Source organism: Heloderma suspectum, chromosome 5 (assembly GCF_057233095.1).
Source record: "Heloderma suspectum isolate Gila_16-S chromosome 5, 16-S_ref, whole genome shotgun sequence".
NCBI classification, from domain to species: Eukaryota; Metazoa; Chordata; class Lepidosauria; order Squamata; family Helodermatidae; genus Heloderma; species Heloderma suspectum.
Window position 1 is genome coordinate 185,998,715 of NC_139462.1, and position 24,367 is coordinate 186,023,081.

Genomic DNA, 24,367 nt, shown 5'->3' on the forward strand with positions numbered 1-24,367 from the left:
CATGGAACAGCAGCCATGGATATCATACTGCGATTGCTAGTAAGCTCCTATTCACCTTTTTGGTGGTAGGGCTCTTGTGCCTCAGTAACAGCTACATGGCAGGCAGAAGTTCAGCTGGTGAAGCTTCCTTCAAAATGACATCTCCATGATATGGAAAGCAGCACAGGTTGAATTTCTGCCTGTCGTGCAGCATTTGCAATGGCACAAAACCCTGCCAGAAGAGTGCCAACCTGCCCATGCTCCATTCCCTCTGCTCTCCAGGCCTGTAGTGAAATGTATGCCACTTCACGGTTTGTAAAAGGGAAACTTTTGACTCTTGCATGTAGTTCTTCACCAGAATCCCTTTCCTCTGGAGTTATTGCAATTCATTTTTCATTTATTATAACTTTCTATGTATCAAAATAATCAGCTTTGCATATGGGGAAAACATGATTTAGGAAACATCAGTGCCAACTGAGCTGAGCTTGCCCTTTATTCTACTTGCCAAACTAATTAATGCCAGGTTTAGATACTGAATCCAGGAAAGAACAGTCTCAAGGGGACTCATTCAGTGATTATTGACTTCAGTAGGGTAGGAACCTTGCTTTAACAAAACTATTGGAAAAGTCTAGAATTAAGGGAGTATGAAAAGCCTGCAGTGCAAGACATCCCATGTTAGACCTTAGGGGGTGAAATAGTTGATCATGACTGGAAGCATTTAGTGCGTTACTAGACATAAGGGGCATAAATTTCAGTGGCACACGATCCTGGAAGAGTAACACACAATTTGAAGAAGTTTCAAATAACATGTATAGCTTTCTAATTCTTATCCATTCTTGTCTGGTTTGTATGTTATGTAAGCATTTTATCCTGCTTACAGCTTATTGAATAATAGTTCCTGGATGTTTTGGGTTCGCATTCTCCTATACTAAAAAAAAATACGCCCCCCGCCCCCCCGGTTGAAAGCACGTTTGCGGCAAACACCTTGGGCAATATCCAGTGTGTTAAATTCTCATTTTGACAATATAAATGAAACAGACTACTCACTTGTAGGCCCAAACAACAAGAGGCTGTTTATTGAGGAACAGGCTAACATTGAACTAAACAGGAAAACGCAAGTAAGCACAAGCTAAAGGGCTGGAGTCTAAACTCCAGCCCATAATAACTGGAGACCATTTTTAGCTCTATAGTTTCCAATTACCACATAATGTTTTCTGCACACCAGCAGGACCCACCACTAGTGCAATGGGAAGCTAGCACTTCTTAAAGCAGTTGGAAATGAGCTGAAACACTTGTTTCCAGAATGGTCAGTAGAGCTGGGAGAAAGGAGATCCGCTGACCTGTCCATTCTGGAAACAAGTGTTTTGGCTCGTTGAAATGGTTGCTCTAGGAAGCAGAAGCTTCCTGTTGCACTAGTGGTGGGTCCTGCTGGTGCAGCACAAACAGCGGAGGCACGGTGGCAGCATTAGATACTGCCCACTGTAAATTAAATTTACATTCTTAAAGACATTTGAATCTAAGATTAAAATTACCATGTGACTATACTTTGTTTGCACAAAATTGTTTGGCGGTGTGTGTGTGTGTGTGTGTGTGTGTGGGCAAAACAAAAAAGATGCCACAAGGCTCTGTTTTTGCTGCAAAAGACAAACATAGCTACCTTTTTGGAAGTAAAACAATGAAGTCCAAAATAAAAGGTCATCGGCCACATATTGTTTAGCAGGCCCCAGTCTTACTGATATCCAGAGATCCCAGCATCATCTCACTGTAGAGCATGGACCTGCTCATAGTCATGTCATTAGGGCCAGCCACCAGACTTGCTCTTGAGCAATGCTGATTTCTTGGAGGTGTGAATTTGCTAGTTTCCAATCTGATAGTTTCCCATCTCTAATGGAGCAGTAACAGCAAATGCTCACAATGTGGAATGTTTAGGAATATTCTCTAGAACATGTCCTCAAAAGTTGCAATGTTTTCTGCATTTGACTGCCGTATCTTTTAATTGTGTCTTCTTCTCTTAACAGTGTTTTTGTATATCATCAATGCCAGAAGCTTCAGAAAATAAGCATCATCTAAAAGTTAAGGCAGAGTGACTGTATTCTTCCTGAATATCTGATCATTGGGAATCTAAACTGAAAAATTTCTGGGAGGTATTTTAATGGCCACCCCATGAAGCAAACAGCACGACTGTCTGGTATGTGAAACTGCAATTTGGGATCATTATGATGAACCAGGAGAAGTGGGCTAACCTCAGTCCTTCAGAATTCTCTCAGCTTCAGAAGTATGCAGAGTGTAAGTACTTGCCTTTGAAACATTTATATTTCTTCTGCAGAGGGAAAGACTGCTGAAAACAGATTTCTGCTACATTGTGTTTTGGCACAAATGAAATCAGTGTGCTTAGCGGTGCCTAATCATAGCAAAGCAGAGGGTGGAGGGTTTTTGAGGCCTATAGGTTGGATCCAGTGTTTGTCCTCCTTAGAACCGTTTAAATGAATGGGACTTAACTAACTTGAATCCCAGTCATTTCAATGGGTCTATTCCATGTAGGACTAACATTAAATACAGCTCACACAACACAGCAGCCCACCTCAGCATAATTTACCCAAGGGGGCTGTTGGGTCATGCTAGGTGCCCATGGCTGTCATTTTTGCATGGTGTCTGAGGGCACATGGCTTGCCGTGTCATAGGAACCCAGGCAGTGATATCGTGACATAGCCCAAATAGAACTGTTTTTCATCTTGAGTTTTTCCATCTTGTGGTAGAGAACCTTGAAGAACTTTTCCCTGTGATTAGGTTTTCCATGTGTTTCTCTAATGTGCCTCAGTACTCCCAGTTTGCCTTAAACACAGTGTTTGCCAAGGCAGGGTTTAGTGGCATCCATAGCAGACTGATTTAGAAGAATACGTTCCGTTTAGATCTCTCGGAGTGCTTTCAAGGTCACTTCTGTGAAGTAAAATAATTGCTTCTTTCATCCCTGCATCACGTTTTATGTTGTTTGTAAAATACCTTCTCTGACTTTTAAAAGGCGGGTGATCTTCATCCCACCCTTCTTCCAGTTTAGTCTGAATAAGGTTCTTTGAATTAGTGTGTATGGTGTTGTGCTATTTCATAAATATACACAAATAATTTGCAGTTTTGTGGTGATTGGAATAGGGCTGAGCTGAAAGAGGTGATATTTTTCTCAAACACTTTCGCAACCTGCAAAAAAACCATTTTTAGCTAATTGAGGGGGCAGTGCTGTAAGTTTGGTTGGATACCATCCCGCTTGCATGGCAGGCTTAATGCATTTTTAACATATGTTATTCAATCTTGCCTAATTTGAAATTAAATCTTTCTGCTTCCTTTTTTCTCCTGCCATGAACACTGGTGTGCACATGTGTGTTTCTGTGTGAAGGGTGGAAACAGGAGCAGAAATGCTTGAGTGAGAGCAAGAAGCGTTCCCCTCAGTCTGGCTATATAATGGTGTCATGAATCCCAGTCAGATTTAGCTATGTGACAATGTCACTAAGACAATTCAGAGCGAGGGCAATGCTTCCTGCACTTTCTCTGGTGTCATATCATCACTGTATTCACAATGTGTTCCTCATTTCACAGAGTACACATTACTTTTTGTTGTTCAGTCGTTCAGTCGTGTCCGACTCTTCTTGACCCCATGGACCATAGCACGCCAGGCCTTTCTGTCCTGCGCTCTCTCCCGGAGGGTGCTCAAATTAATTCATGGCATCAGTGATGCTATCTAGCCATCTCATCCTCTGCCGTCCCCTTCTCCTTTTGCCTTCAGTCTTTCCCAGCATCAGGGTCTTTTCCAGAGAGTTTTCTCTTCGCATTAGGTGGCCAAAATATTTGAGCTTCAGCTTCAGTATCTGTCCTTCCAATGAGCATTCAGGGTTGATTTCCTTTAGGATTGACTGATTTGACCACTTGACTACACATTACTTAGAGAAGACCAAAACAAAACTACAGCCCAGCAGCAGATTGGGTAAAGAAACAGGTGTAAATAGGTAGCAAACGAGGTGAGGGGGTCTTGTAAAACAGTTCATCTCCCTCAAATTCCCCTTTCATGCCAAAAATGTTGCACGTAAAAATTTGGTACAAACCTGCCTCGGAGCCATTTTATGTAAAATCATGTAATACAGTATCACAGTTCTGTTGGCCACACTGCAGACTTTAATGACAGCTTTGGGAGATTATTCATTGCTAAACATGTCTTGAGAAAGACACGGTACTATAGTTTGTGTATCATTTATGAGTTTGTAATAGAAGGAAAGTGCCATTAGATAACACAGTGTGTGAAATGGCTACCAAGAGAATAACAATTTGAAGACTCTTTATTAACCAAAGGCATCATCTTCTGGACTATACATGGTTATGGATTTAGACTTTACTATTACAGTAGCGTGAAAAATACAATGACTTTTTATGCTGAGAGCCTTTTGGTGGATTTGTGTTTTCAAGATTAAACTACAGATATTTATCATTTTATCTGTTATTGATCACCGCCCCGGATCTGTTTATGTGTAGAGTGGTATATAAATTATGTAAATAAATAATAAATAAATATTGGAAATAAAATATTGAAGCAGAAGTTCAGCTCAAGCTCCAAACTTTGGAATGTGCAAAAATCTTATGCAGATTCTTTAGGAATATGTAAATAATTATTAGGGTGGAGACCCATGTAATGTCCCAGGGCATAGTCTGAAGGCACATGAGGCAGCCACCTTGCTGAAGCTAAGCAGGTCTGGGACTAGTCAGTGCTTGGAGGGGAGACCACCTGAGAACCACATGTTGCCACTTTGAATTTCACGATGGAAGAAAGGTGGGATATAAATGTAATAAATAAAATAATGTAATATATTTATAGCAAGTGGGACAATCTGGAACCACCTTTACCACGTGCAATTTATCCTCTCCAGAACTGAGCTCTGAAATAATCAGTTATGCAAGTTTTGAAACAGAAGCTAGCTGTGCATGGTACCCCTGTAAGGTCACCAGGAAGCTTCTGGTCCCCCCGCCACTCCGCCCAATTCCAGAGCAGTTTTGCCCTTTTGAAAAATGTTTTTTTTTTTTAAAGAAGAAGAATAGAAATGTGTGGATAAATGCATATTTTATATTTTAAAAATTTAAATCAAGTAAATCTCCCCAGCAATTTCTACAGACTGATAACCAGTCAACATCCATCCTAACCCACACATGTCCTCCGATCAAAGAACTCATAGTTCAAGAGCAAGAGGGAGTAGCAAAAGTATCAGAAAGACAAGAAGACACGAAGGTACAGAGAATATCAGATGGATATCTTCTGGCAGAAGGAGCCAAGCAATATCAATCGAGCTGCGTGCACTCCCACACTGACTCATGCACAGTAGCACAGAGTTGCATGCAAATCAGGCCACTGACCAGCAGTGACCCTCCATAGTCTCAGATAGAGATCTTTCCTAGCTCAGCTTGGAGATGCTAAAGATTAAACCTGGGACCATCTTTGGGACCATCCCAAAGAAGGTGGAGAACTTGGACGGGCCCTGCTTCTAATGTTGAAGTATTATCCTCTCTGGTACTAAGAGACCCATTGAATCCCAGAAGAATCTTGTTTCAGAAAGTGCCAAAGTAGATTGGACATATGCTAAAATATATGTTGTTGTTCAGTCGTGTCCGACTCTTCGTGACCCCATGGACCATAGTACGCCAGGCCTTCCTGTCCTGCGCTCTCTCCCGGAGCGTGCTCAAGTTCATATTCATTGCATCCGTGATGATATATAGTCTAGAGTTATAGGGCCACACTTTTGGACCTACATTAAGGGTGAGACAGATGAATCACATTCTGCCCGCGTGGATGGTACTGGTTGCCAGTTGGGCACTTGTAATGTGGAATGGTAGCTTTATATGCCTAACTTCAGTTGTATAGGCTCCATGTGTCTATTCCAGTGATCAACCATCCAGCTCAAGGTAGTAGTGAAGCTGGAACCCATACCATACCATATCAACTAAATAATGTGTCTGTTAAGGTCAACAGCTGCAGTTTCCTAATGTCTGGGAGCTTGCATTAATGTGGAAAACCCTTAATACAACATGTTAAATAGAAAGGGTTTCAAAAATTCAAAAAATCATGGAATAGTAGGGTTGGAAGGGGCCTATAAGATCATTGAGTCCAAGCCCCTCCAAAATATAATTAAGGTTGCAATCTATACATATAGCTTGTAGTAAATCTCATAGAACTCAATAGGGCTTAATTCTGCCACAAAGTCTGTTTATGCTTCATGTATACTTAAGAAGCGAGCTGTCTGTGGAGAGAGGTGGCCCAGAAGGTCAGAGAGGGTTCTGGAAGTAAGAAGGCCTGTGTGTGTGTGTGTGTGTGTGTGTGTTGGGTGGAGTTTCAAGAAGGAAGGTCTAGTTCGTGTTCCAGAAGAAGAAGCATCTGTTGTTTTCTTAAAACTGGATCACTGTCCTCTCTGAAAAATAGCCTGCCTGGCTGATCTACTGGAGTAGGCCAAAAAACTACATAACACTTTTGAGTAGACATGTGGAGGACTGCGCTGTAAACCAAAGTACATGTAACTGAAGTAATCACGTATTGTTAACGCTGATTATTCCAGCCTCTGCTTTCCACCCTTCCTCTGTTTCCCTTGTGTCTGTTTTTAGATTGTGAGTCCCTTCGGATAGAGACCTGTTATCTTATTATTTGTAAATGCAATGTACATAGATGGTGCTTTATAAATATTAATAATTAATGTTAATATTAGTGTTAACAATTCTCCCTAAAATAACCTTGTGCCACCACCTAACTGATTTAAGGAGAGCAGTAGGAATCTCTGCCAAATGTGTGTATCAAAGTCAGCATGTGGGTTGAGAGATGCCAACCTTAGAAACCACCCAGACCATAACATCGATAGTTAAACATTAAATATATTTTAATATATTTATGCAACATAACATTTTATTTATTTATTTATTTATTACATTTACAACATTTATATCCCACCTTTCTCCTCCTAGCCCAAGGCCACATACACAATTGTCCTCCCCCTCTCCATTTTATCCTCACAGCAACAACCCTGTGAGGTAGGTTGGGCTGAGAGTCTGTGACTGGCCCAAAGTCACCCAGTGAACTTCATGGCCAAGTGGGGACTAGAACCCGGATCTCCCAACTCCCAGTCTGACACTCTAGCCACTGTACCATGCTGGCTCTCCATCCAGAGCAAATAGTCATGTGATGGAGAATACTAAATAATGGTTTTATCTAATAACATAACCTAACATCATTGACTCACCTCTTGAACATCTATCCTTACCACCAGCCTTTCACTTAAACCAGGGCCAGCAACACAATGCCCACAGGTGCACTGGTGCCTGCCAAGACCCTTGACTGTGCCTGCAGTCTTTGCGCTTTCCCCTACCTCTGTTAAAGTCAGTGGAGCAAAGTTGCTCCATGGACTTCAACAGAAGTGGGGAAAGGGTGCCATGCAGAAAAATGGGTGGGGTGGGGAAGTCCGCCCCTCACCAAGGACACTTGAGTCAATAGAGTCCTTGCCTCTAGCTGTTTTTTTTGGGGGGAGAGGGGGAATTATTTGCCCCAGTTCTGTTAAATGCAATGGAGTCATCTTGCTCCATTTTCCAGACGTTGCCTTTTTGTAGAGCTGGGAAGAATGACCACTGCCAAAAAATGTCTTGGGGTGGGGGGAAGCCACCTCCTACCAAGGACCCCTGGGGCAACATCTGTCTTCTCCCTGGCCGTTTTTCGGTAGGGGACCCTTTTCTCCATCTCTATTAAAGTCTATGGAGTGAGAATTTGCTCCATTGACTTTAATAGAGCAGGGGAAAAGGGTGCTCTGTTGAAAAATGACTTGACAGAGGGTGGGGAAAGGTGAAAATCCAGAGCGGGTGGAATCAAGGTGGAAATCCAAAGAAGAGGGTGCTCCCAACATTTTACCTCCCATAGCAATTTGTGGTGGTTCCCCTAGGACACTTTTTCAAAATGTCAAATGCCCCTATGGGCCCCAAAAGGTTGCCTACCCCTGACTTAAACTCTCCCTCATCCCACTAACTCTTCTAATGTCTTCTCCCTACTTAACTCTAATGCCAATTCTGGCCCCTAATTCCTCTCACTAACTCTGTCCATCCAAACTCCACTGTCTCTATGTACCCTAACTCCCAACTGTCTCTGTCAGCTTCCCACTTCTGAGTTTCTTAATGGATTCTGTGTAGCCCCACCTATAATTCTATCTGGCCCCTGTTTTCAGTCATTCCTCCATTCATTCTTCTGTTATAGCCCTCTTCACATTTTTTAATTACTCTTTCTATAGTCTTTTCAAGGCTTATGTTTTCACTTTCCCAGCTCGCTCTATCTATTGATCTATCAATCTATGTTTCTTTTAGGAAAAAAATGTGTACATTTCTTTCTGCAATATCTGTGTGAGGGAAGAGAGAAATAAACTGATTATTTTATAAACTTGTTTCCTGCCTCACTTCAGTTTTTTCACTTTAATTTCTGTTCATAGGTGTAAATTACAGCAAAAATGGATATTAGATGACATTTAGAACTTGATATTAAATCTATCTTCTCTTGAGACTATAATTTTGGAGGAACACCTTTGACCAAATCCTGGGTTGAGAATAAACTATCATTTCCAGAAACCACTGTGTGCTGTTTTTGGATGAAATAATTGATGGCGAGGAGATGAGGCTGTTGTGTGTGTGGGCATGGTCCACTTTCCCAGTTTGTTAATTATGTGCGTAAGTAGGGCTATTAAGTTGCAGAATTCTAACTCCTTACTTCTTTTGGAAATTTCAGGTTTGCTTGACATGGATAAAACCGTAATTCAGTGTTTTAATTCAATAAATTGAAGCTATAGCAGTGGCAACAGTTTGCTTTTAAGGGGAATGTTTGCCTTTTATAATCTGTGGGGGAAGATTTTGAATGACACATGCTTTTTTCTATACATCTAGACTAATGTACAGCTTCATTTAAGTACCATTACATGCCTTAAAGTCACTTTGAGTGCAGGAATTCTTTTTTCAAAACAAAACAAATTTAACTTTATTCCCTTACAAAAACTGGCAAATTCTGAAACAGAATATAGAGTATATATAAGCAATGACTAAAACAAAATCTACTTATCTGATTTTTGTTTTACCTGTGATTGCTACTCAAATGGTCACAATCCAGATTCTTGCTAATACTTGAACTTCTCTGCTATGCTACTGACTTTGAAATCCATGTGGCTTATATTGCTAACATCAGAATATGTCACGGTTTGGGATGTAAAGTGCAAGTGTTCAGGTGAAAATAGAATGCTAGACAATCTGAGATTAAGGCAAAAATAATTGCTATCTCTATATTTGAATAAATAGATGGTCTCTGTCATTGTTTTTGCAGATTCTACAAAGAAAATTAGGGATGTTTTGGAAGAATTCCATGGTAATGGTGTGCTAGCAAAGTACAATCCCGAAGGGGTAATTTCTTTTTACTTTAAATATTTGCACTAGTTGCTAAAGTTAATGTTCTGCATCCTATTCGTCTGTCTTTTCATCTTCTAAAATCAGAATTGTAGGCCTTTTCTCTGTCTAAACACACGTAGGATTGCATCTTTAATAGCTCTTTGCAGGCAATTGCAGTCAAGATACACTGATAGCAAGGAAGGAGAGCAGGATTTAGGCTCTAGCCTTCAAGCATGGTTCATAGAATAGAATCATAGAATAGTAGAGTTGGAAGGGGCCTATAAGACCATCGAGTCCAACCCCCTGCTCAATACAGGAATCCAAACCTTTTGTGCACAAGGTATGTACCTTGTGTACAAAATCAGGCTCTATCTTTCATGCATGGTTTGTACCTTGTGCACAAAATTAACAGGTATGATTTGGACTTGTAAGGTTGAAGGCCTGCTGCTGTTGTCCTGCTTCTCCCTCTGCAATTCAGTGTAGCCTGGTTGCACTCATCTTTTCAGGGCTGTAAACTTCCATTCAGTTTTCCGCTTGTAAAATGGGAATAAAAATAATCAGAGGGGTTGTAAGGACAAATGAGAGATGCTGAAAGGTGCGCTTTAGAGCTATAAACAAACAAGAATCTGTGTGAAGTAAAAGAAATTGGGCAAGCTTAGTGTAACAAGCCCTTAAAAGCTTACCTGTTTTCAGGCTATGCACTTCATGCATTTAGTATGAAGGTCTGAAAGGAGGTTGTTAAGTGTGTTCAGCTGGACATGACTAAAAACCTGCCTATGATTGAGACCCCTGATAAGGCAGGATTTCCAAATGTGGAGGTTACATCTTTCAGTTCTTTGTGTGAAACACGTGAAGATCTCTAAGAGCAAATGGACATGTGGTGATGTTGGGGGCAGGACTTGCATACACACCCACATTCCCTCTCCAGTTTAACCCCTCATGTTTTGCAGGTTAACACCTGCACAGGCGTCTAGTAGTTCATAGGTTCCTCTCTTTTGTTTCAGACGCACTCAATGTAAACATTATGCCGGCAAGCAAGCAGAACATATCCATGTGCCATGTCATTTAAATCTGACCCATGGGCAGAATCCAGTGGGGTGAGATTCTTTTGTGCCCCACCAATTCTGTTGCGCAAGTGACCCCCACCACTTGTGCAATGGCAATGTAGCACTTCTGGGGCAACCTGAAACAAACAGAAATGGTCGTTTCTGGAATGAGGCAAGTCTGCGGAGCTTTGGGGCTTTGGGGGAAGCTAGTGCTAAATCTCCTTTGTGTAAGCAATGGGTCCTGCTTGCACAATGGAATTGGTGGCATCCCCCCCTTGCAGAAGAGAATTGGTGGGGGCATAAGCGCCCTGTTGGATTTTGCTCTGTGATTGCTATTCATACAATACCAGCTTGCCAGCACAGGCAGCACCTATTCAATCATAACATACTAACACATATGCAAGTGGGATGACGGACACCTGATTTCAATGAGATGCTGGCATATGGAATGTTCACACAGGCAAAGTTTTGGATTACCTGTAATCAATTGGATCTTAGTGTAAAAATGTGAAGAATCTTCCTTGACTCATCTTTGATGCTCTGCTGATGGTTTGGCAGCTTGCACTTTTCATAGAAGAAACATGTTTGTACTTGGTATGGCTGAGAAAAAGAAATGGGAGGGTGAATTCCAGTCAATCATTTCTCATTTGTGGGAAATCTTAGAGCACTTAACTGTCTGCCAGATTTTTGGTCAAGATTGATAAAACAAAAGATTCATGTGAAATTATATAGCAGCTTATATTAACTTTGTTGCATGGCAGAAAAGGCTGTCAACAGTTCATAACATTTTGTTAATTTGTGCTAGAATAATTTCTTTGCAATTACACTAATAATAATATCATGGTTAAGTGTAGTATCATCATCATCATAAATGTGGAGATGTTTTTCATTATATGATTACTTTCTGCTCTACTTAGCTACAAACTGAACTTTTAGCTTAAAATTTTGTTTTAAGAATGAAACTGAGAGTTGGCAAGACTGTATTAATGTATATGCATAATTTATTTCTTTGCATGCTCTCCAGAAGCAAGATATTCTGAATCAAGTAAGCATTTTTGTGGTTGTTTTTGCTGATATATTATACCTAAAGGTTGGTATTTATTTGTGGAGCTCTATTGACACACTGAGATTTTGATGGAAAATACATTTTAATAATAGCATTGATATTTTTCTAGGTATTTCTAGACCAGGCTTTTATTGAGCAAATGTCCTGCCTCAAACATGGAGCTTTACTGGGGTCCAGACATCATCTTCAGTTTGTAACCCTCCCGTGTTTGCCCACTACTTCTTCTGTCTTCTTTTATTACCTCAAAAAAATCCATTAAGTTGGGAAAGATGGAATAGCTACATAGTGAATGAGTTCACACTGTCACCACAGTGGGCTGTTGGATTGTGCAAACAGGTCCAATGCCTTTTGTTTGGTAGTGCTAGGAGCTGTCCATTTGGAAGCACCCATAGCCACATATAGTTTTGCAAAATAGTACGGTTACAGAAAATGTAAAATATTGGCTTGATGGCTACCTCACTTCCATACCTTTTACAAAATATGTAGTTTGTACAGAAACTTATGAGTAAGCTATATTGCAGGGGTGGTCAAACTGTGGCTTGGGAGAGTTCAGTAGCTGTTTAGCCAACAACGGTGTCCATGCCTTTTGCGGCGCCAAGCATCGTCCCTGAGATGCCAACGGACTGGGCAATCCCTGCTGTCTGCAGTCACTTGAGCTGCAGGTGCCTCTGAGGGCAAAGGGTAAGCTTCTGGCATGCAGGAGAGGGAAATAATCAAAGAGATATGGACAACAAGCGGGAGAGAGAAGAGTGAGGAGACTGCTGAAGAAGTGTAGAGAGGGTGGAGACGGAATCAGCTGCCTAAGAGGGGTGGACTGCGTGGAAAGGAGGAGAGGGCTGCTGACTTGGTGAGCACCATGGGAAGGCAAGAGGGCAGAGTCACCCCCAAAGGAACATACACAAACCTGTGTAAAATAAAAAGAGAGGGGGCTACTAAGCCCTGAAGAAGGATGAAAGGTCAGTCAGTATTGCCCCCTTTGGGGCACTCATAGCCACTTTGCAATGATTTAGTTACACCAACACTATGTGACCTTTTCCCTTTTCTCCTCTAGTCATGCTTTACAGACCTCAACTAGGAAGGGATAGGGATTAATCTGTCCTTTCAAGGCCTTTTCCCTTTTCTCAGTTTTCATATTGTCCCTGTTTTCATACTGTCCATCTTTAGAATAAGCAGCACTGTCTTCTGTAGTTGTATGCTACTGTATAGAGATCAACCGCTTTGAATTTGGATGGGCTATATATTTAGATGGTATAAGAATAAGAGAGGGAGCATACTAATAATTTTTACTTCACTTGATTTCCACAAGCATGGTGGCATAGGGCATAATAAAATGGATGAATACCCTTAACCACCAGCCATAAAAATGAGTAAACTTAACTCTCCTATTAAAAGTGCTCTGAATATATTTCTTCCAAGATATTGCATCTGCGGCATCTGCCATTTCACTGGTTTTGATTTCCAGTGTTGTGTACTACATACTTTGTCATGTAGAAATGAGAAGCTTATCCTGACCAGTCTGGTAGAACTTGCAGTTCTAAACTATAATTGTTTGTGGAAAACATGTTTATATTTTTCTAACATTGCAATTCTGAAGGCCAAGGATGAAGCTAGATAGGTACTGCACCTCAGCATTGGCATCTAATAGGCTCCATCCACCACAGAATTTCAACATCATCAGGGATCATTCATAGCTTGGCTGGCATAAATAAATAAGCAAGCAAGCAAGCAAGCAAGCATGCCCTGAATGTTGTGTTAAAATGTATATAGACGTATAAAAATGTTTGATGTTTCTGCTGCTGCCTACAGCAATATGTAAAAGATTATGGGTGGGATCCAGTGCTGTCATTCTACTGATGGAACTGCTTTCATAAGCAGAACCAAGAAGGGCACGATTACCCCTCCCTGCTGTAACCCCAATGCAATCAAAACCTGTCGTGGAGGTCTGGGCAACCCTCCAGAGAAGGTTTTCAGGTGGCGTGGAATGCTGCAGGGAGGAGGGGAGGAAAGGCCCGTTGTGTTAGCAGACATACGCTAATGTGGCGTTGGATTTAAGCCTAAATGTTATCCTTAAATACCCAGTCATAGCCAATTCCCTGTCCTCCTCTACAGACAATTGATTTAGAAGGTTTCAAGTTATTTATGAAGACTTTCCTGGAGGCTGACCTACCAGAAGAGTTTTGCGAACATCTCTTTACATCGTTTGGCAACAAAGTCCCTCATACTAGTCCTTTGGTAAAGAATAAGCCTCCACTCCTTCCAGGAGGTAAGTAGTTGCATAAAATATAGCCTTATGAGTTAGGCTCAGTCAAGACAGTAACAGTCAAGACATTTTTTTGCCTTATTTGCCACTTATTCAAGAACATAATCAAAAGGCCTTAATGCACCTCACTGGCTCTCCATCCTTTTTAAATGATTCAGTCTTCAACTAGTGGGAGAGGGAGAAAAATAGCAGTTGCAGTTATAATTTGGGCACACAGAGAGGATCAGATATAGAGCTAGGAGTATTGCTGGACTTCGCTGAATTGGATGTAGTCTTGACAAATATATGTTTGAAACATCATAGTGGCAAAAGCCAATAGAGCAATGATTTGTAGTGGGGAAACGGCAGACAGGGGAATGCTTAAGCATTCCCACCCTCACCATTGCCGATTCTCCAGTCCAAATCACTCCTCCCAAAGCAACTCTCCCAGTGAAAAGGGTCCCATTAGGTCCTTACATGCATTTGTGCGTAACTTATAGTTTGACCCTGAGATGCACACTGAGCAACTGTAGTTATAAGCTTCATAACTCCTTACCTGTGTTTTACTCACCTGTCCTAATAGTCATTTTATATCAAATGCTACATGGATGGCAAAGCTCTAAATTTTCCACTGAAACACAAGGACTGGTGTTACTGAAATGTTCTGCTGAGTTATTATTTAGGACTCTTTTTCTTCATCTACAATCCAGCACATAGTTATACTCAGTCCATTGAAACCACTGGGGCCTAATTGCAACGGGATTGCTGCCTTAGTTTTTACAAATACTTTAATGATCTCATTATGTTTGGATAATGTACTGTTCAAGGGTTACCGTTAATTAATACATACTAGGTATTGTTTCTCACATTAAAGCAAAAAATGGAGTGTGGTTTTTTTTTTTAAGCTTTTTTGGGGGTGGGGGGAGCACATTCACTCTTAATGAGAAAAAAGTTGTGAATTTTCTATGGTGGCTCAAAAAACAAAAAACAAAAGCTAGAAGAACATAGTGAAAGTGTTTTACATACATTCCTGTAAAGCTAACCTGAGAAGCAAAGAAACAGTAGCACCATACTTTTTGAAGGTCATTTATTAAGACTGAGATTGGAGCCCTCTGTCTATCCTATGCCCTGCTGGCAAGAGCCAGGCAGGATGGAAGGAATGACAGAGGCAGGGCAAATGGCCTGGGGCAGGGCAGGGGAACAGCCCGATGTTGGATTCCCCCTATTGAGGTCATCGGAATGTCTAAGGCCTCAGGAGAGAGAATCCAACATATCCTATGGTCCCTGGTACACTCTCCCAGGGACCATAGGATCACTGTGCTCAAAATTTACAAAGAAGGGAGCAAGCATTTGAGTTTATTGAAACCTTTCATCAGGATGTTAAACAGAGATGGAGTGAGCAGGAAAATGTTGCTGGCCATGATGAAAAAGACCTAGTCTGCTGTTTGTAATGGTGTTAAGATGGAATGGCAGAGGTTTTATTCAGGCTGCGCTCATACCTACACTTAGTAGGGACTGAACCCTATTGGACACAGTGGAACCTAACTTCCTAGTAAACGAACATGTATAGGATTGTGTTGGTAATTAGCTTAGGCTATCCTTGGTGCCAAAAGGTCTCGGGTTTCACCAAATGTTACAGAGACATGGAGGTTTCTTTGAGCAGGAAGTCAAATATACTTACAGATAGGTCATGTTTTTCAAATGTTTGTCATTTTGTTAAGCAAATGAAAAGGTAACATAATGTGAATATTGTTACAGGTTTGCGAATTACTAAAAGCATGACTACATCTCGACCTCCAGCTCTTTCAACTTTGCACATACCAGATGTAATCCAGTTGAAAGATATTGTTTGTTATCTTTCCCTTCTTGAAAGAGGAAGACCTGAAGACAAACTAGAATGTATGTACTTTATGTGCAGCAAGTCAATACTGTTTTAAAAGCCCTCTCAGTTAATCTTTTTGTATAACCGATTAACAACAAAAGTTTGTATTTTGTCATTGCAAACTGGAGGTGTACAGCATGTTTCAGATGCTTCCTGATTTCTCTGTCTTCATTCAAGTCTTAATGATTCATAGATGACCTTACATGTAATGGCTTTCAAGGTATGCCATCAGGGAGAGAAGGGGTACAGAGAATAGCCTGAAAGGCACAAATTCTTAACTAACAAATTCAAAAACATTTATTGAGAAAATAGAAAAAGAATGAAACTACAAAATTTTGTGTTGAATTTGTGTCTGAGGAAGACAAAAGAGAAAATACAACACCATCAAAAAGAGGAAATCACAATTATAATCAATCATTATTACTATAAAATTGACAAACATTTCCACATGTATATTAACTGTGATATTTCCTATTCCGAAATAACATATATGTCTCCAGCATTGTTTTTTTTAATATAACATCAGTGTTTGATCCTGTCCAGCCCATACTTTTATAACTGATATCAATTTTAACATTTTCTTGACATGCCAAATTTTTCTGCATTATTCATCAATTGATGATGGTTGTTTGGGGTTTTTCCAGTATTTGGCAATTAACTTACCAAACTCTCTTAGCAACAGATGCAGAATTAATGAAACAGATCCTTTCTTAGCTGATTTGTTGTGAGGCATAGAGCCAGCCACTGCACCTGTACTGCTTACTGTCTAATGCTGATACAGTTTGACTTCCAGATCACGTTTTACAAATGGCAACCTGTAAAATGGAAATGATCCAGGTTCAATCAGAGCCCCAGGAAAGCTCATAGTACTTTTAGACTTCAAGTACTGCTGAGCACAAGATGTCACTTAAACACATTCAGAGAGCAATTAAGAGAGAGAGCTTGCTATTCCTAGGAAACAAACTGTTATGCAAATCCATGTAACACATAGAACATTTTGGGTGCAATCCAGACAAAATTAAGCACTTTGGGGTCCCATTATTTTTTCTGTAAAATATAAGCACGTACATCTCTCTCTTCCATTAAAATCAGTGTTAAAAATACATCATGTTTGTTGGATTATGCCTGTTCATTAAGTTTCAACGTTGAGAATTTTTTCAAGTCTTTGATGCATTTTGGTAGTAGCAACAGAGGTTATTAACTTCTGCTGTAAAAATATAGACAGTAGGCTCTATCTGCTGGAGACTCTGATTCATTGCAAGTTGAGATATCAGATATTTTTTCCAGTCTTGTTCCTGTATTTGTTTTTATAGATAAACTATGTGTTGTAAACAGTTGATTTTCCAAAGATGATGATGCTATTTTATTCAGATGGATCTAATTTTATAGCGCTCTTATTGTGCTCTTCTGGTAATTTATTTATTTTTATGTATGAATATGAGAGAGAGAGAGAGAGAGAGAAGTTTTAAGAATTTATTCCAAGAGGAAAATGTAATCCTATTGGCAGAGTAAGGTTGGTTCATACTAACTGTTTTACTTCACCATACACATAGCTTTCCCAGGTATGCAGTTATGAAGATAAAATGTGTGAACTGAGCAATCTGAGATACAGCTGGCACGGAAGCTGTGTGACAGTTCCATGGTGAATGTGGGAATTGTTTCCAGCTGTATCCGTGATCATCCTAATCACATAGTATGCCATCCACATAAGTGCATTCTCTGTAAAAAAAAAAAAATATGATGTTTTGTAAAATGTACACTCTATGAGGAGAAAGGACATAACATACATGTCTCCACTACATATATTTTAGATGATTGCAATAATTTATGTAATCTGTTTTTTCAAGGGGAAAGGTGGAGGGCAGGGAAAGGAATTTTCTAGAGCTACTGGTAAATGTCAACATTCACCGAGCTGAACACTTGGCATTCAATTACATTCTTTTTGGGTGCAACCCTATGTATGTTTAGACAGAAAAAAGTCCAACAACTCCCAGCAATCCCCAGCCAGCATTAGCACCCTTAATATATTGCTAACTGAGGAGGAGATAAACTGTATGTGCTTGCTTATTGTCGAAGGCCCTGATTCAGGAAAGATGATAGGTTGGTTCAGTGGTTGTGGTGGGTGGAAGACAATAAATTCTGCTATTGTTTTTAGTATAATCTAATTCTGAGAATAAGTGGAATTTTCTGGTCTACTAATAATTACAAGATGTATATTTAAAATTTGACTCCATCTTTTTTCTGGATAATGGTTTTAATATTTTCTTTTTCCTTAGTTATGTTTCGCTTGTATGACACAGATGGGAATGGTTTCCTGGACAGCTCGGTAATTTTATTAATTAATAAAAACATTAAATAATACAATAGTGTGACTGAAACAGTAAACTTGTAAAAATCTGTAGGTGTTCTTGTCAAATTTAATCAGAGTGATAAAGCATTGGGTTGGATCCAGTCCAAATTACTTACACTTAGCTCAAACTCAGCTCAAACTTAGCACTTGTTGAGCCATGACTTGCTTGTCTTATTGATTTCAGTGGAGACCTAAGTACAACTAACTTAGGGAGCAATCCTATGGCCGCTAGACAGCGGCTAGACAGCCATAGAATATCTGGTTTGCTGAGAACCAACCTCGGAGCCCACTCTCCGAGGTCAGTTCCTGGAGAACTGACTTCCCCTCACATCCGCGCTGCCTCGGAGGCGTGCAGAACAGCCCCATCCTCTGAGGCAAAGGAAAGAAATGGTGGTTCAGCTATTAAATAAGGATGGCAAAATGATAACAGATGACAAAGAAAAGGCAGAGGTGCTCAATTCCTACTTTGGCTCAGTCTTCTCCCAAAAGAGGGTCTATGACCTCCCTGGCAAAGGCGAAGTACAGGCTGAAGGGGCAGGATTGCAGCTTGAGATCAATAGGCATATGGTCAAGGAACACCTAATTACTTGGAATGAGTTCAAATCTCCAGGGCCACATGAACTGCATCCTAGAGTAATAAAGGAACTGGCAGAAGAACTCTCAGAACCGCTGTCTATTCTCGTTGAGAAATCAAATCATGGAGGACGGGGGAAGTGCCAGATGACTGGAGGAGGGCTAACGTTGTCCCTATCTTCACAAAGGGTAAAAAGGAGGAACCTGGGAACTACAGACCAGTCAGTCTGACATCAATCCCTGGGAAAATTCTGGAGCAGATGATAAAGGAATCCATCTGGAAGCACCTTGAAAACAATGCCGTGATTACTCGAAGCCAACATGGATTTGTCAAAAACAAGTCCTGTCAGACAAATCTGATCTCATTTTTTGATCAAGTAACCTCCCTTGTAGACTGTGGGAATGCTGTAGACATCATATACCTCGACTTCAGCAAAGCTTTCGACAAAGTGCCCCATGATACCCTGATGAGCAAACTAGCTCAAAGTGGGCTAGATGAAACAACGATCCAGTGGATCCACAGTTGGCTACAGAATCGGACTCAAAGAGTGCTTATCAATGGGACCTTCTCGAACTGGGGAGAGGTGACGAGTGGGGTACCGCAGGGCTCAGTCCTGGGCCCAGTGCTCTTCAACATTTGTATTAATGACTTGGAGGAGGAGGTGCAGGGAATGCTGATCAAATTTGCAGATGACACAAAATTGGGCGGGATAGCTAATACTTTGGAAGACAGAAACAAAATTCAAAGTGATCTGGATAGACTGGAGTGCTGGGCAGAAAACAACAGAATGACATTTAATAGGGATAAATGCCAAGTTCTGCGCTTAGGAAAAAGAAACCAAATGCACAGTGACAAGATGGGGGATACGTGGCTCAACCACACTACAAACGAGAAGGATCTTGGAATTGTTGTCGATCACAAGCTGAATATGAGCCAACAATGTGATGTGGCTGCAAAAAAGCCCAATGCTATTTTGGGCTGCATTAATAGAAGCATAGCTTCCAAATCCCGGGAAGTACTAGTTCCCCTCTACTCAACACTGGTTAGGCCTCATCTGGAGTACTGTGTCCAGTTCTGGGCACCACACTTTAAGAAGGATGCAGACAAACTGGAGAGGGTTCCGAGGAGGGCAACAAAGATGATCAGGGGACTGGAAACAAAGCCCTATGAAGAGAGACTGAAAGAACTGGGCATGTTTAGCCTTGAGAAGAGAAGACTGAGGGGAGATAGGATAGCACTCTTCAAGTACTTGAAAGGTTGTCGCAGAGAAGAAGGCCAGGATCTCTTCTTGATCATCCCAGAGTGCAGGACACGGAATAATGGGCTCAAGTTACAGGAAGCCAGATTCCGGCTGAACATCAGGAAAAACGTCCTGACTGTAAGAGCAATACGACAATGGAACCAATTACCTGGGGAGGTGGTGGGCTCTCCCACACTGGAGGCCTTCAAGACGAGGCTGGACAGCCATTTGTCGGGGATGCTCTGACTTGGATCCCTGCATTGAACAGGGGGTTGGACTCGATGGCCTTGTAGGCCCCTTCCAACCCTACCATTCTATGATTCTATGATTCTGCACTAGCAAGAGGAGTGCAGAGCGGCCAAAATGGGGTGTGCTGGGGGCGGGGGCAGAAATGCCTGTACGACACATCCCATGTGTCATATAGCAGCCTCCTTCCCCGCTCAGCCCTCCCACAGCTAGACAGCCGCAATTGGCTGTCTAGCCGAGAATGCAGGGCAGGAGAAGCGTGGAAAGAACGATCCCCTCCGTGCTTCTCCTGCCCTGCATTGGATAGGCGGTCGCCTCCAAGTTTGGAGGCAGCCGCCTATCTGCATAGGATTGCGCCCTTAGTCTGGATCAACTCATGGTTTTTAAAACAAATTTTAGACATGGTCCAATCAATTTCCCCCCTAAAATATCCTAGATTTTTCCAGGGCCAGGGCAGGGGGTAGGGTTGTGCTTATATTTATTATAACATCAGTGATGTTACAGCTCTTCCAAGAAATTGCCTTGAATCTTAGTATTTGTTCTGTTTCCAGAACAGAGCATTTTTCTCTCCTTTCATCTGCAACTCCATGTGCCTCCCAAAAATCTGCTCCTGAAGGTTATGGTACCATCTGGAACAGAATGGTATTTGTATCAAGGAGCTGAAAAAGGAAGAGTGAATCATAAAAAATTGGGGAACCCTCCTGCATATGTGAAAGTGCTTTCAATTTGCACAACATTTGGTCTCAAACCAGTCTAAGAAAACCATGTGAATGAGAAGTGACTTGTTAATTAGGAACAAGTAAGATAAGCAAATGAACAATTTATTGAAATGGTTGGTTTTCGACTGGTGGGATGTAACCAGCAACAGAGTAGCAGCCTGATATAAAGTGGATTGAACCAATGGTACTACTTCCATATGCACACAGCGCAAGGAATTTAAAGAGTGGGTCCCATTACACATGTTCGGTCTAAAGGAGTGTCCCAGGTCTCAAAAGGTTGAAAACTTCTGATCTAGAGTATATCCTACCTATCACAAAGACAGGACTGGCAACATGTTTTAACAAAGGTGGAAAATATGCAAAAAAATCCTGGCCTTCCTCTCTGTGACAGCCTTTCAAGTACTTGAAGAGTAAGAGTTAAAACTTCTGTTCACCACCCCCACCCAATAGTCCTGAGGCTGCTTAGGCTTATGGCTGCTATTTACCTAGCAACACACATGTTGATTGCATTCACAGGATTAACATTGGGTTTAGCTGGGCCCTAATACTGCCTCTAGTGGTGGGCAAGCCGCGTCTCTCCAGATGTTGGACTACAATTCCTATAATCCTGGGCACTGGTAAAGCTGGCTGGGGCTGATGGGAATTGGAGTTGACAACATCTGGATGGCCACTGATTCCCCACCCCTGCCCTAGAGCATGCTGAGATTGGGGGTTTGATGGAACCTCTGAAAGACAGCTTGGTCATATTCTGGGTCAGGTGCTGCAACATGAGTATCTCTGCATCAGACTCCTTTAGCTTCTCCACCTGTCTAATCTTGCTTGCTTATGTACTTTTTCTAATTACTTTCTGCTCTCAGTTGTTTTTCAGCATTAGCATTTTAAAATGTTAATTTCTACAAAATAGAATTAATTAAAAAGTTGTTGTACAAAGTGAAGTTAAAATGTAACATAACTCTTTTAGTTTGCATTAGAATAATTCATTTGAATTTCAGGATGGCAAGGGGAGATATGCGTATTTAAGTTTAATTAAAAAGGCTTTTGTATCTTGCTTCCATGCCTAGGAGCTGGAAAACATCATCACTCAAATGATGCATGTTGCAGAATATCTTGAATGGGATGTCACTGAACTCAGTCCAGTAAGCATTTCCTCAGGTCAATTATTTAATTAATAATGGAAGTATCTCACAACTGTTTTCATTCATTCATTTCATTCACGTATAGCATTTCTATTGTTGTTGTTCAGTCGTTCAGTCGTGTCCGACTCTTCGTGACCCCATGGACCATAGCACGCCAGGCCTTCCTGTCCTGTGCTCTCTCCCAGAGTGTGCTCAAGTTCATATTCATTGCATTGGTGATGCTATCCAGCCATCTCATCCTCTGCCGTCCCCTTCTCCTTTTGTCTTCAGTCTTTCCCAGCATCAGGGTCTTTTCCAGAGAGTTTTCTCTTCGCATTAGGTGGCCAAAATATTTGAGCTTCAGCTTCAGTATCTGTCCTTCCAATGAGCACTCAGGGTTGATTTCCTTTAGGATGGACTGATTTGACCTCCTTGCAGTCCAGGGGACTCGTAAGAGTCTTCTCCAGCACCACAGTTCGAAAGCATCAATTCTTCGGTGCTCAGCCTTCCTTATAGTGCAGCTCTCACAGCCATACATTACTACTGGGAAAACCATAGCTTTGATTAGATGGACCTTTGTCGGCAAGGTGATGTCTCTGCTTCTTACTATGCTGTCTAGGTTGGCCATAGCTTTCCTCCCAAGGAGCAAGCGTCTTTTAATTTCATGGCTACAGTCACCGTCTGCGGTGATCTTGGAGCCCAAGAAAGTAAAATCTGTCACTGTTTCCATTTCTTCCCCTTCTATATGCCAGGAAGTGATGGAGCCAGAAGCCATGATCTTTGTTTTTTTAATGCTGAGTTTCAAACCAGCTTTTGCACTCTCCTCTTTCACCCTCAACAAGAGGCTCTTGAGATCCTCTTCGCTTTCTGCCATTAGGGTGGTATTGTCTGCATATCGGAGGTTGTTGATAATTCTCCCAGCAATCTTAATTCCAACCTGTGATTCATCCAACCCGGCATTTCTTATGATGTACTCTGCATATAAGTTAAATAAGCAGGGTGACAATATGCAGCCTTGTCGTACTCCTTTCCCAATTTTGAACCACTCAGTTGTTCCATGTCTGGTTCTTACTGTTGCTTCTTGACCCTCCTAGAGGTTTCTCAGGAGTCAGGTAAGGTGTTCTGGTACTCCCATCTCTTTAAGAATTTGCCACAGTTCGTTGTGATCCACACAATCAAAGGCTTTAGCGTAGTCAATGAAGCAGAAATGGGTGTTTTTCTGGAATTCTCTTGCTTTCTCCATGGTGCAGCGAACGTTGGCGATTTGATCTGTAGTTCCTCTGCCTCTTCGAAACCCAGCTTGTACTTCCGGTAGTTCTCGGTTCGCATACTGCTGAAGCCTAGCTTGTAGGATTTTGAGCATCACCTTGCTGGCATGTGAAATGAGTGCAATTGTGCGGTAGTTTGAACACTCTTTGGCGTTGCCCTTCTTTGGAATTGGAATGTAAACTGACCTTTTCCAGTCTTGCGGCCATTGTTGAGTGTTCCAAATTTGTTGGCATATTGAATGCAGCACTTTAACAGCATCATCTTTTAGGATTTTAAATAGCTCAGCTGGAATACTGTCATCTCCGCTAGCTTTGTTGTTAGTAATGCTTCCTAAGGCCCACTTGACTTCACTTTCTAGGATGTCCGGCTCAAGTTCAGTGACTGCACTATCATGGCTATCAGGGACATTAAGATCTTTCCTATATCGTTCTTCTGTGTATTCTGTCCACCTCTTCTTAATCTCATCTGCTTCTGTTAGTTCCCTGCCTTCTTTGTCCTTTATCATGCCCGTCTTTGCACAAAATGTTCCCTTGAGATCTCCGATTTTCTTGAAGAGATCTCTAGTCTTTCCCATTCTGTTGTTTTCCTCGGTTTCTTTGCATTGTTCATTTAAGAAGGCCTTCTTGTCTCTCCTTGCTATTCTCTGGAAATCTGCATTCAGTTGGATATATCTTCCCCTTTCTCCCTTGCTTTTCGCTTCCCTTCTTTCCTCAGCGACTTGTAAAGCCTCATCAGACAGCCACTTGGCTTTCTTGCATTTCTTTTTCTTTGGGATGGATTGAGCTGCTGCCTCCTGAACAATGTTACGGACCTCCGTCCATAGTTCCTCAGGCACTCTGTCTATCAGGTCTAATCCCTGAAATCTATTCCTCACCTCCACTGTGTATTCATAAGGGATATGATTTAGGTCATACCTGAATGGTTTAGTGGTTTTCCCTACATTCTTCAATTTAAGCCGAAGTTTTGCAACAAGAAGCTCATGATCTGAGCCACAGTCAGCTCCAGGTCTTGTTTTTACTAACTGTATAGAGCTTCTCCATCTTTGGCTGCAAAGGACATAATCAATCTGATTTCGATATTGACCATCTGGTGATGTCCATGTGTAGAGTCGCCTCTTGTGCTGTTGGAAAAGAGTGTTTGCTATGATCAGCGTGTTCTCTTGACAAAACTCTATTAGCTTTTGTCCTGCTTCATTTTGTACAACAAGGCCATGCCTGCC

At 41.4% G+C, this 24,367-nt stretch overlaps 1 protein-coding gene across 2 annotated transcripts in view; it reads left to right on the forward strand.

Moving 5' to 3' along the window:
* The window catches only part of LOC146344947 (diacylglycerol kinase beta), a 325,000-nt gene that overhangs the window by 28,326 nt on the left and 272,307 nt on the right, over positions 1–24,367 (forward strand). For both annotated transcript variants that reach the window (XR_014792619.1, XM_084860457.1), the window contains exons 2-8: positions 1,998–2,265; positions 9,341–9,417; positions 11,473–11,493; positions 13,624–13,777; positions 15,512–15,652; positions 17,912–17,961; positions 21,826–21,900. Coding sequence is in view for 1 of the 2 variants with exons in the window: in XM_084860457.1 (XP_084716583.1) it covers positions 2,196–2,265; positions 9,341–9,417; positions 11,473–11,493; positions 13,624–13,777; positions 15,512–15,652; positions 17,912–17,961; positions 21,826–21,900 (588 nt within the window). In the remaining variant the exon portion in view is untranslated. The remainder of the gene's footprint in view (positions 1–1,997; positions 2,266–9,340; positions 9,418–11,472; positions 11,494–13,623; positions 13,778–15,511; positions 15,653–17,911; positions 17,962–21,825; positions 21,901–24,367) is intronic.